The following is a 19,720-nucleotide window of genomic DNA, read 5'->3' as shown; positions in this document are numbered from 1 at the left end:
GGAATAAAAACGTACGTAAACAGATATTTCAAAATGCAAAATTCGAAATAAGATAATTGCGTAATGCATATATTGATATTTACATATATTTACATATATGTTAATATATTAAGTGCTTAATTAATCTTCTCTACCTAAGAATAAAATATTAAATCGCGTGTTGAAACGTGGCCTGCGCAAATTATTAATATCCGCGCGTTTTCGCGTTATTATTCGCGTCGCTGCATCATCGCGATTAATGCGCTAAAATGTATTGTTGGCGAATAAGGAGAGTCGCGCGCGCCGACTTCGTAGCGGACATTCATTTCGTAGCGCATCTACATTTCTTATGACTTCATACTTAATTCAGGTCTTCATAAACTTCCGGGAAGTATTACGAAAGCGTGAGAGAGAAAAAAATGAAAGAAAGAGTGAGGGAGAGAGAGGAGGCACGCATGCCAAGTACGAAAGTGCGTGCAGCTACTAAGAGCAAAGGGGGATATAAACGCAATGTTTGCCGTGTGCCGTGCGCGAGTATTACGCCATGATCAAGAACGTGCTCCTCTCGCCGCGAGAGTACCTACAGCTTCTCGTTTCGAGAAACTACCCTCTTCGACACGGCGCGGTAATATGAAAACCGCGTGTTTACCACGGGCGGTAACACGCGGCCGAGGAGGATTAATTTAAGTTTAATTTTAATCAAGCGCCCGCGACCTCAATTTGGTTCTCTTTGAGAAACGAGATTTTTGCGCACACACGCACGCATACACACACGCATGCACCCACACATACACACACACGCGCGCGCGCGCATACACACGCACATATGCGTATAGGACATCAGAGCAAAACTTTCGTGATGCCTCATCCTGCAACCCCGGGACACCAGGACTCTGTCAATGTTGCGAGTTACGTTTACCCATGGGAAATCTGCTCACGGATGCGACGCGCGCGATCCAATACATTTTCTTTATACACTTTACTCTCTCGTAATTACGAAATAAGCAAACACATCCCGGATTATGAAGGGACTCTCCATCCGTACGTTTCTCACTTCCGGTGTTGTGTCGCTGATGCAATTTCACGTGATATTCTTGCATATTCTCCCGTGGCAATCATTCGATCATTCTTAATTGTATCTTAAACGACACAATTTTTAATTTTAAGAGATAAGGTTTTTGTTTTCAATGTGAATAATTTTTTAGAAGCGACGCGTGCAATCATTTTGTAAAATTACTTTATATTGATTCAATTAATATTGGAAAATGACGTATATAGATATGTATATTTCTTAAAAGTAAAATAATGTAAATATTATTGTATCAAAATATTTTAGCGCATATAATTATATAATATAATTTCTAACAATGTTATTTTAGAAAATTACAATTTACTTATAATTTGTACTTTTTAATAATAAGAGATTATGGAAGATTCTTGATGTCATTATTATATCTTAATATTATGAATAATTAAAATTATGAATCATAAAATAAATCCAGGTTACTTATCTTTTTAGATTGAAAAATTTTTAATTTTTAATTGTAGGAACCAAAGCAAAAGCCGGATCAACTTAAGAAAAAGTCATCCAATTTATCCATGATAGCGAACGTTTGGGCCTTATCCTGTGCCTTAGACTTGGGTTTACTTCGCGAATCTTCCCTCAAGGAAGTCGTCATCGCGAGTTGTTCTGAGTTGGACTTTCCGTCTACCACTGAGGACGCAGGGAAATCTTCTGATTTCGAAAGGAATGATCACGAAGATGACGCTACCAAGTCCGCGAATATCTTCGGTAATTCATGGCCGTTTATCGACCCGACACAAATTAAGCAGATCACTAGTACGAAACCCGCCCAAAGGAAGCGAAGGAGAAAAGTAAGATTATCATTGAAACGGTATAAGAAACCGAGGACCGTATATTCGAAAATCAATGACGCAATAGTGAATCTTGCGATCGAGAATGAAACCTCACTGCCACTGCAAGGATCCGAGCGAGAAAATTTGAACGTATCTCATGATCGGTCGGCAAGATTATCGGCGAGGAAGAACTCTTCGTCCACGCGATCTCGCGCTCTCCGCAATGAAGACGAGCGTTTGTCCGAAAGTTCCGAATCGAGCGAAGACGAAGAAGAAGTAATTAGTCAAACGAGCTCGGAGATCGCTCCGGTTGATTATTCTGGCTCCGGATACTCCAAATTCTACTCGCAAAGTCATGCGAAGGAAGACTCGCAAAATCGGGAGGAGTTATCCGAATATCCTGATTATTTCATGAACGTCTTGCGAATCGATGATAGCATCGAGAATAATGATCTCGATACTTCGGAGGATGTAAAGTCGATTGCTGATACTTCTAAGGATGATGACGAGCCTTTGCTCGTCAAGTTTGCGAAATTTTCGGAACGACGTGCGACACGCAAGAGTCTTGAGAATGAAAACGTTTCACGTAAAACCAGAGGAATGTTATTGAGAAAGAAGAAATCCGAGTTGGAAAACGGTAGGGATCATTCTGTGATGTCGAAGAGAAAGAGAAATAAATCGATGGAACAGAAAAGAAATACTCGCAATTCTGCGGCGCATAATAATCATAATCGGCGGCGAATTTCCCACAATTTGGAGGAAAATTCTTCAAAAAGTAAATCGGATTTAAGAGATGACGTCACTACTAACACGCGTGATATCGCGGAAGAAATTGTACAGAAATGTTGCAACTGTAAAACGCGCCGACGGCGTTCTCGCAATTTTACAAATACTACCTGTCCGTGCAAGAGAAATCCGAAGGATACAGCCGCCGCAATTATGCGAGATATTCAAGAGTGTATAAGCACGAAAATTGCGAAGGATGACAAAAATATTGAGGAAACGATTTCCAAAAATGGAAGAGATACGCTCGAGAAGTCGAATCATAAGGATTCCAATCAAGATGTTTCCATGGAATACGAGTGGGTAGATAAGAACGAATTTAAAAATCAGGATTTATCATCTCAGAAATTTGAACAATCAACAAATGTTGAGGAATCATTAATAAATGTTAATCCGGTTGGCAGGCGGCGCAAGAAGAGATACAGATATTCGATTGATTGTAAACAAGACGAAAATACGGAGACGGCTTATCGAAGCGTCTTTCACGATTGTGTCGATTTTGATACTCCGGGATCAGCACCATCCTTGAAAATAAACATGGAGGAGATCTGGAAATCGGAGGACAGCAGCGACAACGACGATAGAATCCACTCATCTTGGCGTCGATCGACCTTAGAATCTTCAACTGAAGAATGCGGTAACGAAGTTGTTGATAGCGCGATGCTATTGGCTATGAAGATTGTTAGTGACGATTCTATAAAAGATGAAAAATGTGATGACAAGGATGAAACGTTGAATAATGCGTGTTTGAAGTATCACGAAAAGTCAGATACTTTCCTGACGAAAATAAATTCTTTTGATGATTCGAATGAAGCTATGGAGGACATAAAATTCATGGGCCAACGTGACGAAGCTATAATCACATATACAAATAAAAATAGAACAATTAGGAGATCGGCTTCGGACGGTAATTTTGCCAAAGATGAGGATGATGATTCCAAGGTAAACTATTATTTATGTATTCGGTAATAGAATTGTTTATGAAATTGACTCGTTAAATTTGTTTGTGAAAATTCCATAAAGTTTTTTCAATGTAAGAAGAATAAAGAGTAGAGAATAGGTATATAAAAACATACTTTTATGTATAATAATTCTCAACATTATTTATATTTTATTATCCAATACATTTTTTTTTAAATAATTCATTTTTCGAAATAAGTTTTGGAAATTTTCTTATTTAATTTTGTAAGTTATTACAATTTATAGTTTTGAAAGAATAAATGCAATCAGTATGTTTTAAAAAAATCACATGAAAGCATTATACACTCTATAATATATATTAACATAATAATATATAAATAATATATAGTATATAATATATATTTGAATGTGTAATAATAATAGGATCAAGATACAGCAAAAAACGTGAAAATTAGCAAAGTAAATGTAATGCGACAATGCTCACGTAACAAAGGTAACAATTTGAAGCATGATAATGATAAAAAAAGCGAAAGTGGTCCGCGTAGAGTGACCAGGGCTCTAGTAAAGACTAAAAATATTAACGAGAATCATCCCGGTAAACTAGTATGGGGATTCTTTTCAGGATGGTGGCCAGGTAAATATATTAGAGATAATGATTACAAAGTGTCTCATATGAACGTATTGCATGCAAAATGTAGCTCGCATTGCGAATACAGGTTTCATTGTAAAAATTAACTATAAAAATTAACATTATTAATGTTTTTAGCTAATTAGAAATATCGTTTTTGTCGCGCAACTATATATTAAATGCTTATCTTATTTTAAGTATTTTATTTTATCTTAAAGGAATATCGTTTTTTTTTTTAATTCAAAATGTAACATTGCAGCACTAATCGTCGATGCCGAACATGTAGGAATGGCTCCTGAACCTGACAAGTTATGGGTTTTTTGGATCGGAGAATCGCAAATATCGTTGGTAAATTAGCTATGTCTAGTATAGAAATCTTTTCATTGATGGAATAATGAAACGTAATTATGATTTCAGCTTAAACCAGAAACACAGATACAACCTTTCTCGAGGAACTTGGAGGAGCGATTGTCGCAACCGTCTCGTAAAAATATTCGTTCGCGTGCCATTGACGCGACTATACAGGTTCTTTGATATCTCTTCGAGAATAAAATTAAAGACAATAAGAATTATATAAGGAATTACTTCCAAAAATGCGATGTGCCGTTACGATTATTTTAGATACTACGCCAACGTTTCAACTGTACTCTGACAAAGCCTTATTATTATTGGATACGACGAAACATAGCTAATTTGGAGACACGTAAGTCATAAGATCCTACGAATTATCTTTCATAATCGTTGCAAATAAAAGCAAAAGTTATTTGATACAACAGTGGATGATCTAACGTTTCATCCGTACCCGGAAAACATACAAGAAAAATTAGATGGCCTGAAGGAAAAAAATTCCAAAGCTACTAAGAAATTTATGTCACGTCGGAAAAGTATGTCTTTTTTAGATCTATAATTTTTGTATACTGTTTGAAACGCTAATTTAATATCCTCTGTAGGTTCACCAGAGCCGCCACCAAAAAAGCAGAATACGGAAAAAAATAAAAATGTAAATACAAGCTGGGAACAAATCGATGATGAGCGCTTATGTTTACAAAGCCAACAGCCTGGTGTGATAGCCTGGGCAAAAATCCCTGGACATTGCTGGTGGCCCGGTATAAGCGCATTTACTCTTTACTTTTTTTTTTTTTTATTAATGTTCGCTTAATCCTTCCTCCTAAGTATGAAGAATATTTCACATTTTTTTTCAGCAATGATTATTGATTATCGCGACTGCTGTTTAAAAGAACCGAGTTTTGGTTGTCAATGGATTATGTGGTATGGGGATTATCAAGTTTCGGAGGTGACTAGTTTTGATATCAATTTCCAAAAAATGAAAACATTTGCACAGCAGATGTTCCGTTTTCTATTTTTATATAATAAATATAAATTTATATAATAAATAAATTATTATTTTAATATTTTGTATTTAATAGGTGCGTCATCTCGAATTTTTGAAATTTCATAAAGGAATAGAAAAGATGCGAGAGTACATTCAGAATACAAACAGACTACCATATCTTGAAGGCGTACTTCAAGCCTCCAAGGTAAAAAATTTAAAGAATTATTTATTTAAGATAATATTATAAATGGTTTATTTGAATGTACGATTTGAATGTATTACATGTATGATGAATATTTTCTTGTAAGAAATTTCAAAAACTTTCACGACATTTGAATTTGACTTTTTAGGATTATTGCTCACGATTAGGATGCGACACGGATAACTGGACTTTAGATAATGTCTTTGAATATTTTTCAAATAATATTCACATACCGTCTAACCAATTACAAGTTTCAGACTCTAACAGAATATATGATAAATATTCCAAGGAGATGGTAAAAAAAATCAACGAATTCAAATTCAAGTCGGATATAGGTGCTGAACGAAAGCGTGACATAAAAGCGAGTAGTAAGTTGAATTATGCAATATGTGTAAATCACAAATTGATACTTTTAACATCAATTTTTTATTTGTAATTTTTTTTATTAACTATAGATGATTTTCGTCGCATAGTATCAGGAGACTGTGATTTGGAAAATTTATGCTTAAAATGTTTGAAAGTTCCTAAAGGCAAAAAGGAGGAACATCCGTTCTTTGTAGGATCCTTATGTAAAGAATGCTCGGTATGAAATAAAACACATTCTTTCATAAATTATAGCAGTAATAGTAATAGAAAAATAATGATCATCATGGCTATTTATTGCACAAACATTTGTCTGTTTTTTTTTCTAGGATGAATTTAAACCGTGTATGTTTGTGCATGGGAACGATGGCAAGTGCGTAAGTATTCAGCAGTTCCGACGATATTTAAAGAAATTAAAATATTGATTGTCGCTTTGTTTCATTTTTGATTTCAGTTTTATTGTACAATTTGTGCCAACACCGGAACTGTTCTTATTTGTGATTCAGAAGATTGTCCACGGTTGGTTTATTCGCATTTAAAATAGATTTCTGTCGCTTCAGAGTATAATTATTTAACGCATTATTCATTTCAGTGTTTATTGTACAGCTTGTTTGAAATTTTTGATATGTCCAAAATCATTTGATGACATGTTGTTGGAAGATCCATGGGAATGTTTTCTCTGCAGAGACAAAACTAAACAGCCCAAAGATTTGATATTGCGTCCACGGTTAAATTGGAAAGAGCATTTTACAAAAATGTTCCGTACAACTCCTAATTTCACAAATGATGTAGATATTGCAAATTTGAAAAAACAGAATAAAGCTGTACGTGTATTGTCTCTTTTTGATGGCTTGAGCACTGGTAAGATAAATTTGCATTTAATTTACAATCATACTTTTTTAAATGTTTGCATTAAATTATTGCAAGTTCACACTCGAAAGATATAATTTTATATGATGCATATATATATATATATATATATATATACATATTTTTTTTTCTGTTAAATGCATGATAGGTTTTTTGGTGCTTCAAAAATTGGGGCTCGTTGTGGAAGTTTATTACGCTAGTGAAATTGATGTAAATGCCTTAACGATTAGTTCTGCTCATTTTGGTGATCGTATTACTTATCTAGGAGATGTAAGAGGTATAACAAAGGAAAAAATTCAAGAAATTGCGCCGATTGATTTACTAATTGGTGGGTCACCATGCAACGATTTAAGTCTGGTCAATCCGGCACGATTAGGTCTCCACGGTACTAATCTGCAATTAATATGTATCTGTTAAAAGCTTTTATAATGATTTTAATCTATTTTTATAATCCAATGTAATAGATCCAAAGGGGACAGGCATTCTCTTTTTCGAGTACTGCCGAATTAAAAAACTAGTAGAAAAAGCTAACAAAGGTCGACATATGTTTTGGTTATTTGAGAATGTCGCTTCTATGCCAACCGAGTATAGATTAGAAATTAACAAGTAAATTAAAATATTTATTATAATTTGTTAACTTATAATTCAACAGGTAATATTATAATTACGAAATTAACCTATTACATTAATTATTGTAGAAATTTAGGACGAGAACCTGATGTCATAGATTCGGCGGATTTTTCACCTCAACATAGATTGAGACTTTACTGGCATAATCTTCCCTTTAATCCATATATGCCGCTATTTGAAAGCCGACAAGATGTTCAGGATAAGCTTACTCCAAATTTGAATCGAAAGGCTCTTTGCAAGAAACTTCATACAGTTACGGGTAGAACGGGTTCTTTATTACAAGGTATAAAAATATCTATAATAAAAACATTTCACAGATATTTTTATTGAAAGCGATGTATACTTAATTTCTATTTTTATTTTAGGAAAAGCAGAATTAAAACCAATTATAATGAAAGGCAAAACTGATACGATATGGATTACTGAACTCGAAGAAATTTTTGGCTTCCCACGACATTATACGGACGTGAAGAATTTATCAGCCACAAATCGACAGAAAATACTCGGAAAGTCTTGGAGCGTACAAACACTTATTGCCATATTACGACCTTTATGCTTATATTTTAAGTGCAATGAAGATGAGACAAGCAAAAAGTCTGTTTTTTAAAGAAAATAATTGAATTACCTCCGTATTGCAATAGATACTTTTAACGAAAATTTTGATCCAGCAAAGTTTTTTTATCATTGTCGAATAGTACATAATTAAGCACATAATTAAGTAATGATTTTTTATCTCATGCTATTATCAGGTTAATTTATGATTGCAATTATATATATCTAAATTTTGTATTTCTTATAAAAATAATGTGTAAAATGTTCCTTGTAGGAATGCACCGATTCATAAAATTACCGAGTATCGGATATCTGGTGTCATTGTTTTCGGATATCCGGTAGGAATCCGGTAGGAATTATTCAATCGAATATTTTGCCAGACATGTCTGGAAAATGGTTTCATAAAAAAGGGACAATAAGAGAAAAATAGCGATAATAATTTTCTTTATCTTTCAGGGTTGGTAAAAAACAAGTTTTTAATGTGTTTTTTTATAATACTATTTAAAGCATATTTAAAAAATAAAAACATATTTAAGAAAAAACACAATATGTTTTATTTATAAAAAAAGACATTAATCTTAAGATAATCTAAAGATACCAACCCTGTTTTCTTTCCAATGTTAAAAGAAAAAGATGAAAGAGAAATGAACTGTGCAAGAAATTTAGCTAAAAAGAACAAAGTTCTGCATTAACGCACACTATCAAAATAAAATTTCAACCAGATATATTGCCGGTTATCCGGCCAGATATCGGATATTTTTCGAATAATCGATGCATCCCTAATTGCTTGATGTTCAATAATTGATTATAATGAATATTTATATATACAGAGTGTAGAAAAGTATTCCAGATGAAAATTGTAGGATTTAAAAAGATCTATTTACTAATCTTATCAGTTTAACTTTAACACCGCCATCCAAGATCAAACTGATAAGATCAGTAATAAATCTTTTTAAATTCTGCAACTACTTTTGTCTGAAACGACTGAAACACTTTACAACAGAAATTACGTTTTCTGAAATATTCAGGGATCCCGATCTTTTTGGGACATCCTGTATATTAAATTATATATCACAATTTTTTATATATACAACATGATCTTAATATATGTCAATATTCATCATTATATATTATGTACTATTTTATTTTTCGTTGCGTCAACATTCTAGTGATTAAAACAAGGAAAGGATAATAGATTATTTGGTCCTTATTAATTGTAATATCTTTTGCTTCTTTTGAGCGCTATATTCACTTTTTTGAATGAAGCATAGACATACAATTAACAATCATATCCTGTATACACACACATATACACTGAAAATATATGTTTATATTTTATCTCTTTCCAAGAAAATTATTCTGGAACGACATAAATCAATATACAGAAATATGTCATTATTTCCTTTACCACTTGAAATGAAATAATCATCAATTGTACAAAATAAAATATTGTCTAAAAGTATGAATAATAATTTCTGATATACTTTTGTTTCATTTAAGAGAATAAAACAGAGTAAAGATCTTAAAAAAAGACTTCTCTTTACCAATTTTTTCTAAAGTAAAAAATATGAATTGGTACATTAATTGTGCATACTTTGAAAACATTTTAAGAATTTTTGTACTGTCAAAATATAAATATATGGCGATGTTGCACAACATTGTAAACTTCTGTGTTTAAAAAACATAATCCATCAACATAGAGAACACAAGTTGTAATTATCTGAAATAAAATTTTCGAATCTATATGAGTGTAGTTTCAGTTAAGCGTAGCGAGTTTTTAAAATAATTCTTTATTATTTTTTTATAAAATGGCAGCTGTTAAAAAATCCTGCTTAACTGAAACTATTCATTTTGTGAAGTTACTGTTCAAACTGTGGCCAATCGGTCGAAAATTGACCGTTCGAGTTATAGACGCCACTTGAAAAATAGTAATTTTGAAAAAAAAAACACGTTTAAAGTTTCAGTATTGATTATTTAATAGAAATATATCGAATTTGTTAGTTTATCATAGAGAATCTATTCCAAGACTGTAAAATGAATCGTCATAACAGCTGTAGCATCATGTGTTGCATTCATATCCTTCCTGAATTGGATTCTTCCTTCGTCGCCACTCGCATTCATTATTATATATACTTTGCGTATATGCATCTAAGCATGTTGATGAAAAAAAATAAAATAAACAAATTTTTTTGATTTTTTGAAAATTTTACTTTGTTTTACGTTCTTAAACATAAAACGTTAAACGTTCTGACAAGCATTTAACAAAGAATATATCAGCGCACGTAATATGATTCATTATGATTTACTCGACTCATTTTTATTTTGATATTTCATTCTGAAATACCCTCTGCGAGGTTCACGACTCGTTGGTAATTCTGCATTTCCACCAACATAAGGAGCACCTTGATGTAATTGCAATAATACTGGAGGAACAGGAATACAGCCTGCCAAGCAATTAACGTGCTGCATGATTGATATCGATAACGGAGTAATTATAAACACTTCTTGTCGTTCCATATCGACACCTCGAACTATGCCTATACAATAATACAGGATACATTCATAATATTTTTTTAATTTTTTATATATACATCGTATATATGAATATATACGAATAAATATTTTCTCTATATATTTATTTTAAAAATATTCGAAAATATTTGTTTTTGTCGTTATTAAAATAGAAGTTCACGCAAAAGTATCATTACTTACCGAATCCGTAGCATGTACATAAAGGAGATCTTTGCGTCAATACTTGAAGATTGGAAATATTTGTGGACTTTTTTGGAGAGTCTTCCGTTAAATCTATACCGCATAACGCTACAATGTTACCATTTATGACATTTAAAGCTCGTGATGCAGGTACTCCGAATAATCGTTGTGGTATAATGCACAAGGAAGAAAAGGGTGCCCTATAAATACATATCAAGATATTCACGTCTATCATTATTTAACATTTATATACCAATAAGATATAAGATACTGACGTATACGGCACTGCTTCGTTAATATTAAATGAAAGTTCTGTGTTGTACTGGCTGAAATAACAAGCATTGAAATTAAAATTATGGGTTTTTTAAAACATGAAACAATGTATATAGTTACTTACGGAAAATCATTTTTGTCGTGCACAATATTGCTGAGATAAGATAACATCACGAGTTCACGTCCTTGATATGGTGTTATGTTTAACTCGTTTCGCGCTGCAACCTCCGCCTGGGAATAGATTAGGCACAAATCGTGTTCACACGGTCTGTTCCAATCGATGAATGTCTCATCGCAGAATGTCCACGAACATTTCTGTTAAACGTCTTTCTCAGGAATCGATTGTTCAACAATACATACTTTATTATCACAAAAGTTATGTATTACCTGATTATTTATAACTGCTGCACTAAGAACGTCGTTATAATTATTCTTCTTTTTTGACGACATAATCTGTAGGATGATTGAGGGGCTGATTAGTTTTATCGTGAAAATTATAATGTTCCAACCAAGACTTTTTGTAAAACCCATTGTGTTCACAACAATAGGTAAACGAGACAGGATGGGACATTCCTTCAATTTTTCGATCAACATCTTAATACCCTCCAGGTAACGCGTAACACATCGGCTAACGTCTACGTTATCAATGAACAGCTGGTAAACTGGTGCTTTTAAATGCGTGAAATTCGGTCCCATCAATGGCTCCTCGATCAAACTGTATGAGATACATCCGGGCGGTGTGCATTCCGCCTGTCCGGGATCTACATCTATCAAAACTACCTTCTTCGACGTGCCCAACAGACTGTTGATCAAATATCGCATACTAGTGGATTTGCCGACGCTTTTACCACCAGCGATCAGCGTGCAAGACCATTCATTCGCGCGCCAGCGATTCAACATTCTCTCCGCAATGTCCATGGTGATACAGGAATCAACGATCAACTGTCTATAATTAAAATTGTATTGCTCGAAGCGCAGTGTCGCTTGTAATATTATCTCAGCTCGTTTGGGGTCTGTCCATGAAAAATAGTGAGGATTCTTTACGTTTGGGAACAATTTGAAGTATGTGAAGTAGGTTTTCAGGAAGAGCGTCAAATTGTTTTCGAAATTCTGCAGTACGAGAACAGCTGTTCCTGGTTGGACGTTGTCAACGTCAATCTGTAATTTGCTCTCAGAGTCTCGAGTGATACCTTTTACAGCAAGCGCTGTCCACACATCTTCGACACTGTCTTTCGGGAATTCTTCGCTAGTTTCTATGACGACATTGCTGTATCCACGTGGAGAGTATATTTCTGTGTTATTAATCGACTTGTTTAACACGGAACCGTAAATTTTCACAGCACCGTACAACACTTTTACTAACAGCTTGCCAGTGAAACAGAATCTACTCCCGCTTTTCATTATGACGATAACTAGATTTCTTAGGCAATAAATTTTTGGTGCTTTCTCATCCATATGTTGATGTGAACAGTTAATATTTTTGCGCCTTGGACTCGATGTTTCTGTAGAATTATTATGATCTATATACTGAGGATTGTTGTTTTTAATGTGTTTTTTGCGCATACAACGATTTCGAATAGGATTGCTTGTATTATTGACATTAGCGGCTTTTAATCTGTTAGCATCTTCGCTTTCATCATTTTTAGTTATACTCGATAGCACAGGTGATGTCAGTTCTAAATGTTTAATTTCTATACGGTCGTTGTACTTAGACTTTCCAGATTTGGCATCTGTCATAATGACTCTATCCATATTGATCAATGAATTTATCTTTTCAAGAGTATCATTGCAAATCATTTCCTTATCTAATTTTGTCATCATTTGTTCAGGTTCAAATATCTTTGGCAGGTTTATTGAAGTGACACCATCCGCCAGTGCATTGACCACAAAGGGTGCACCTAAATTTCTTTTCTCATTGAAAGCAATATGAGTCAAATCATCATCCGTATCCTTTTGCTTACTCTCTGTCTTATTTTCAGAATCCAATTGCCAGAATCCAATATCTATTTCTCCAATTGTCTTTTGTTCTAGATTACCCGATTCTTTGGAATCAATTGTGAAATCTAAAATTCAAATAATTGCAAAATTAAGGACATTAACAAAAGATATCCTAATTTCATATGAGAACGAATTATTAGCGATGATGTAAATAAAAAAAATTAATTCTCTCTGCATTTCTTACATTGAGTCTCAGAGTCTGTTTCGTTACTACTTCCTTTATTGTCAGAGCATTTTATTTTATGTTTAAGACTGATCTGTGCGGCTCTTCTCTGTATGGAAATATCTACTGGCTCGTCTAATGAAAAAATATTCTGCATGTCACTAGCACAGGCATCATCTACCAAATTTACAGTGGTATCTTTGTGGCTGTTCTTAAGAGAGGCATGCATTTTTTTCATGCGTTTTCTCGATTTTCCTCGCAATTTTTTTCTAGAATCACAAACGTAATAAAAATGAAACAATATGCAACATTTCATGCAATATCATAAATTTTATCACGACTCCAATAAAATTCCGATTAACTTCATCAACAATTTGCTAACATCTGTTTTGTTTGTAATTAATCATTAGTTATTTAACATACATTTGTTACTTAACATATAAAAAAAGATTAGATTAAATATAACAAATATAATATTATATAATCCGAAATTAAGAATAAAAATTTTACATAGAAATTTTGTTTTAAATAATTTTATGAATTAATTAATCGGAATTGCGTCGTAGTCGCTTCGAGTCACATGAATAACATAAACGATGAAGTTACGTTCAATCTCGAATTATTTCGCTTACTTTTTAATTTTTTGTGATTTTAATTTAACTGCTTTTTTCTTTGCTTGTTCGTTGCAAATCTTCATTGATAAAATAAATATATCAATGATTGTTTTAATATATACGTATATCTATGTTATTATCACAGAGCTTTGCACATTTAACAAAGCCACGCAGTTTCACTACTTTGTATTCTTCCAGTGTATTTTTCTTATTTCGCGATTTCTATGAATTTCGTCAATTATAAACAGAGCTTAAGAACAAGTGTTACCAGGCAGCAAGTTCCCGATAATTTCCTAGACAGCAAACTCTTCGTTGCTGCACTCCGTATTACGCTTTCTACACTTAAAATCAAATAAACGTATAATTAGATGTTAAATATAAAAAGAAGAAGGGCCAACAATGCAAAGAATTCAGCTATAAAGAAGAAATTTAGGACGTGATAAATCAACGAATCTCGCGTTTCAACTTCGCGCCCACATTTGGTGTAAAACAGCGATTGGCTCGATTTTCTAGCGGGCGCCATTTCTTTTTGCGCGACGCGACGCCCCGACGCCGTTCGCTCGTACCATGCCACCTCCGTTGTCGACGGAATCGACTTGCCACGGGAGATGTACTCGATGCTGGTGACCGACAAGGAAATCGAGGAAATCGAGGAAATGGAGACGTCAGACTCGTACTGTTTTTGCGGCCGTTCGTTACCCCAACAGTTTATGATACAATGCGACGTGTGCAAGGAGTGGTACCATGGCGGGTAAGCGTTCGCGTGCACGGGATATGCGTCGAGGCGCGCGCTTGGAGAGCGACGTCAGTTCTCCCGCGATTTTCCACGAACGGCCCGATAGATTTCCCATGCGGAATCACTCGCGCGTCCGCGAGCGTCCGCTCGATCCGCTCATGATGATCAATTTGACACGGTCTCGAGAGTGTCGCGTTGCGGATTATGTTTTTGTTGACGTTAACATAACCTGTACGCGCGTCACTTCGTACTCGGCGTTTGTTAACGCGATGTAGCGAGAACAATCGAACCGACAGGACTTGCTCCGCTCGTTTAAAATACCGATCTGTGTGCACTTACGATTTTTACATCTTTGCATCGTATGTTGCAATTAATACCTTTTCTTCTATTAATAATCAAGTGTTATTGTTTTGTTTCAGGTGTGTGAATTTGAAGGAATATGTGACTATAGATCTTGACAAGTACCACTGTCCACGATGTGAGCCCATGTGTGGCCCTTCACTTTGTAAGACTGTTGTTTTTTATTCATTTTTTATATTTACATTCTCTAAAACTTTTAGAGTAAATTGTCATTCTGAAGAATAAAATGTTGCTCGTAAAGATAGAAAATTAAACCTCCCAATTCAATTTTTATTCTTTAGAATGAGATTCCACTCCAAATTTAGAGAGAATTTAGAGAGTATATGTGTGAAATTTGTTGTCTTTAATGTTTATTCTGCTTTACAGTGAAAATTAGAACAAATTATCATAGGCATGATTATACTGAACTCGACGCAAATGTAAAGCCAGTTCAAACTGGAACTGCAGTATTCATACGAGAACTGAAGTCGAGACACTTTCCCAAAGCCGACGAGGTTGTGAAACATGTGAAAGGTCACCAATTGACTATTCAGTATTTACAAAATAATGGCTTTGAAACTCCTATTATTATTGATGGGAAAGATGGACTTGATATGACTGTACCATCTTCGACCTTTAATGTTTGCGATGTTGAAACTTACATAGGTAAGATAAATATAAAAATATCTTGGAATAATAATTGATGCCTTATAATTAATTATTTTTCATAATAAATTTGTTATTTTATATTTTTTATACATTAATTTTTTTTTATATAATTGTATTTTATAAACTTTTATATAACATATATTATTTTCAGGTGGTGATCGAGATATAGATGTAATTGATGTTACAAGCCAAAGTAATCTACGTATGAAATTAAGAGAGTTTGTAGAATATTACAATGCCCCTTCCCGAATAAGAGTATTTAATGTCATAAGTCTTGAATTTACTAATACTGGGTATATCAATATTCATTGATTACTTACTATATATGGTTTTGCAAATTGTTTTAAGATATATATTTGATAAATTGATAAACAAAACAATTGCAGCCTCTCGCCATTGGTTGAAGCCCCATACGTTGCACGAAAACTCGACTGGGCTAATTCAGCATGGCCCCGCGATTGGCCTGAGGATAATGATATAAAACGACCGGAAGTACAAAAGTATTGCCTAATGGGGGTCAAAGATAGTTTCACAGATTTTCATATTGATTTCGGCGGTACATCTGTGTGGTATCACGTGTTGCGCGGCGAAAAAGTGTTTTATCTCGTCAAACCGACGCCGGCGAATTTACAGTTGTATCAGCAATGGATGTGCAGTTCAACGCAAAGCGAAACTTTCTTTGGGGATCAGGCCGATGCGTGTTACAAGTGTGTGCTTAAGCAAGGTCAGACGATGATGATCCCTACAGGCTGGATACACGCGGTGCTTACACCGGTGGATTCTTTAGTTTTCGGTGGAAATTTTGTACACAGTCTCAACATTCAAATGCAAATACAGTAAGTAGAGAAATCCTAATTGTAAAATAATTGTAAAGCAATTAAGGAATTCATTGTTCATTTTATAATATTTATGCCCTTTTATTTAGAATATATGAATTAGAGAGAAAGATGAAGACTCCAGCAAAATTTCAATATCCTGGATTTGAGACAATTAATTGGTTCGCGGCGAAGAAATTGTTAAAAGAATTGAAAGAATTGAATAACGAGGGGAAGAAATGTCCGCCGTATTTTTTACAAGGCGTGAAGGCATTGCTTGGGATCCTCAAACAATGGAATACAGATAAAGATGTAAGTTTAGAATGTTGATATACGCGCGATTCTAATTTAAAAATATATACATTCCTAAAATAAAAGTTAATGTATTTAATTCCAGTACAGCATGATTAGTCGTGGTCAGATACCACACACAATAAATAGTCAGAAATTATTGAAGGATCTTAGTAAAGAAATACGGCATGCGGAACGGTACTTAATATCTCTAAATCCGCCGAAACCGGAACGCGAGAGTAAACGAAAAAAGAGAAAGCCATTAAATAAAGATTTCGTAGATTTCGATTATGCCGATAAGATGGCCGATAACGCTTTTAAAACGAATAAAGCCACGTTAAAGGAAACAAACAAAGCGACATTAAAAGAAACAAATAAGTCGATGTTAAAAGAAACAAATAAAATGATGTTAAAGGAAACGAACAAAATGGAACCCGCATTGATTCAACAATCAGCAAAACCGCTCACATTAAAGCTTACATTGCCGAAACCAATCATGTGTCCTTTAGTTAAAACGCCCGTGACGGAAAAACCCGCAGTAATAAAAAACAATAATAAACGGCAATTATCCAAGCCGGGAAAACAGAGTCCTACCGTAATTAGATTTAAGCTCGGCAACAATGAAGTTGTCAGAAGTACAAACGACAATATAAACGTTTACGGTAGCAATATTATGACCGGCTCCTTCGAGACAACGAAGGAATCGCTGGCGTGGAATCAATCATCATCCGTGTATGATTTTCATGACGGTAGCAACGAGAGCGATTACGGTCTTGTGATAGACGAATCGCAGAAACGGAAACGGACGCCAAGATCGAAACGACTCAAGCGCGATTATGATGGTGATATCGATGTATTAAATAACACGCCGAAGAATGGCATAGAAGAATTGTTGAAAGCGTCGGCGTATACTCTTGGGAATAACACTCCAAGGGTCGATGTCACGTATGTATAAATTCAGATTCATATTGTTGGCATTGAATTATGATTGTAACGAAATGGTTGTAACGAAAAATAATTTCAGACCATCGACCACGATTCCACAATACAGTCAACATATACCACCGCCCACTGGGTAAGTTAATTCGTCGTGGGATTCTGATCTTTGTGTTTCAGATTTTGTAGTTATCGTGCAAATTTTCCCGATTAATCACATCTCTCAGAGATGTGATTAATGAAAAGTTTCAGTGAACTTTAAATAACTGATTATTGTAATTTAATTATTATACTTTACAAATTTGTCTAAATTTTGTTTTATTTGAAATAATCGCGGATTTGAAGTTGAATTATAGAATGAATATAGAATGAATGCAGATATATGATTCTTCTTTGAGCATGCAAATCTTCAATTTTGTTTAATGCTTATTTAAAGCTTCTTGTAGTTTTAATGCCGACAAAGGAATGAATTTGATTTCTTGATGTCTTAGTATTTATAAATTGAAAACGGTCAGTTCTGACAGGGCGTCACCGTCCACACGGGAGGCGATCGCCGGAATGTTGTCGTTCAGCCAGCAAAGTTACTCGACAACGAGTAATTCTACGAAATCGTCAAAGAAATCTATTAAGAGTCAACAAAATGATGACGAAGATGACGATCAGTTGATAGAAAATATTGATAAAGTTCATCAAGATGATGATTTTAGTATGTATATAATAAACAGAATGTCTTGTATAGTTTTCTCTCGATACAATTACTAAATTTGTACTATTCACAGTTTATCCAGCTTTAGACGCTTCTGATGATGAAGATTATATCTTTAAGCCTAAAGCAAAGAGTCAAATCGATGAAGCATGGAATCCGAAAGCTAGAGTAGGCCCTCTTTTACCGAAAACTAATCGACCGGCACGGGAAGGAGTAAAGAAAACATCTGTGGAAAAGGGTCTGGAAGCGGCTGCGGCGAAACGAGCAAAGCAATCTGTAAGAAAATTATTATTTTATTTAATATTACTTTATTTCGCCCATTATCATTTCACAAAATACAAATAAATAATGCATTAAGCTTTCTAATCATTACCAGACTAATAATTAATACTCATTAATATTTATGCTAATTGCTATCTAATGTAATACTATTATATATAATGTAATCTAATGTAATAATACTTTTTCATATTTTTGTCATTTATAATAATTGTTTGATCACTTACAATTTTTCTTAAGTACCATAATTCCGTGTTTCTTGCATATACATTTCACATAGGATGAATACCTGGATAACGACATGGACAAGGTTTCCAAGAAGAAATTGGTAGGCATATTTCGATCTCTGCAATTTGATATAAAATTCTGTACTTTTTTTCTAATTTTCCAATACATATATTATAATTTCAATCTTATTCTTAATTATAGTTCTTAATTTTGCAACTCATATCTTTGTTTTAATTACCATTTAATATTAAGCTTTCTTTTCACTGCACATATGTAGTGACCATCAGCTGTAATCTGTCACCATTAAGCTACAGATTGAATCATTATAAATATAATATAAAAATTTCTCTGTTCTTGGTGATATTCTACATATCTTCCTTCCTATATTCATCAATTTTTTTTATTTTTGTTATGTTATTGTAATACAAAAAGCTCATAATAATTAAATGTAAATTATATTTTGTGCATGTAATAGGGTACCAACAAACGTACATATAATAAAAAGAAGCAAAAGAATCCTGTAGTCTCTGCAGTAGGAACCACTGCATCTACCGCAGCTTCTGAAAATGTAAAATCCACCGGATTCGGGTCAATACTGACAAGTCCCAACAGACTTAAAGATGTCAAAGCCAAACTCGCAGCACCCGTTCCAGCTGGTAAAGTATCAATATTTTGATTATTTGTAAATTTCTTTTTTATTTGAAAATTAGTAGTTTATAGTTTATACTCGATTAATAATTGTGAAGAAAAATGGATATTCTTAAATTTTCAGAACGGAAACCGAAGAAGGGTATGAAAACAGCAAAGCAACGTTTAGGGAAAATCTTGAAACTTCATAAAATG

The 19,720-nt window shown here is 33.9% G+C and overlaps 3 protein-coding genes across 3 annotated transcripts in view; 2 read left to right on the top strand and 1 right to left on the bottom strand.

Annotated features, from left to right (window-relative positions):
* LOC105618015 overlaps window positions 1-8,173 on the top strand; it is a 151,327-nt gene extending 143,154 nt beyond the window's left edge. The window contains exons 4-21 of the mRNA XM_012199554.1: window positions 1,528-3,561; window positions 3,964-4,174; window positions 4,428-4,516; window positions 4,586-4,693; window positions 4,790-4,871; window positions 4,945-5,052; window positions 5,119-5,274; window positions 5,371-5,462; window positions 5,596-5,706; window positions 5,852-6,071; window positions 6,159-6,286; window positions 6,396-6,443; window positions 6,521-6,585; window positions 6,659-6,927; window positions 7,085-7,321; window positions 7,401-7,542; window positions 7,635-7,849; window positions 7,932-8,173. Coding sequence (XP_012054944.1) covers window positions 1,528-3,561; window positions 3,964-4,174; window positions 4,428-4,516; window positions 4,586-4,693; window positions 4,790-4,871; window positions 4,945-5,052; window positions 5,119-5,274; window positions 5,371-5,462; window positions 5,596-5,706; window positions 5,852-6,071; window positions 6,159-6,286; window positions 6,396-6,443; window positions 6,521-6,585; window positions 6,659-6,927; window positions 7,085-7,321; window positions 7,401-7,542; window positions 7,635-7,849; window positions 7,932-8,173 — 4,557 coding nt within the window. The remainder of the gene's footprint in view (window positions 1-1,527; window positions 3,562-3,963; window positions 4,175-4,427; window positions 4,517-4,585; window positions 4,694-4,789; window positions 4,872-4,944; window positions 5,053-5,118; window positions 5,275-5,370; window positions 5,463-5,595; window positions 5,707-5,851; window positions 6,072-6,158; window positions 6,287-6,395; window positions 6,444-6,520; window positions 6,586-6,658; window positions 6,928-7,084; window positions 7,322-7,400; window positions 7,543-7,634; window positions 7,850-7,931) is intronic.
* Window positions 8,174-10,413: 2,240 nt separating this feature from the next.
* LOC105618014 (polynucleotide 5'-hydroxyl-kinase NOL9) lies at window positions 10,414-13,493 on the bottom strand. Its single transcript, XM_012199553.1, has 6 exons — window positions 13,286-13,493; window positions 11,491-13,166; window positions 11,228-11,418; window positions 11,106-11,156; window positions 10,831-11,030; window positions 10,414-10,655 (listed from the first exon to the last, which is right to left on the bottom strand). The coding sequence occupies exons 1-6, from the start codon at window positions 13,491-13,493 to the stop codon at window positions 10,414-10,416; spliced, it is 2,568 nt and encodes an 855-aa protein (XP_012054943.1).
* A 993-nt stretch (window positions 13,494-14,486) lies between these two features.
* On the top strand, window positions 14,487-19,714 carry LOC105618013 (lysine-specific demethylase phf2-like; the record flags this gene model as incomplete). Its single annotated transcript, XM_012199552.1, has 13 exons — window positions 14,487-14,629; window positions 15,034-15,119; window positions 15,341-15,619; window positions 15,774-15,915; window positions 16,009-16,458; window positions 16,548-16,749; window positions 16,835-17,673; window positions 17,753-17,803; window positions 18,180-18,370; window positions 18,444-18,646; window positions 18,930-18,977; window positions 19,353-19,533; window positions 19,650-19,714. Coding segments are annotated over exons 1-13 (2,880 nt in total), but the record flags the coding sequence as incomplete, so codon positions are not given.
* Between the last annotated feature and the right edge of the window lie 6 nt (window positions 19,715-19,720).

This window comes from Atta cephalotes (genome assembly GCF_000143395.1).
Source record: "Atta cephalotes unplaced genomic scaffold scaffold00015, whole genome shotgun sequence".
Classification (NCBI taxonomy): Eukaryota; Metazoa; Arthropoda; class Insecta; order Hymenoptera; family Formicidae; genus Atta; species Atta cephalotes.
Note: the sequence above shows the minus strand (reverse complement) of the source record. Positions and strands in the feature narration are given on the sequence as shown.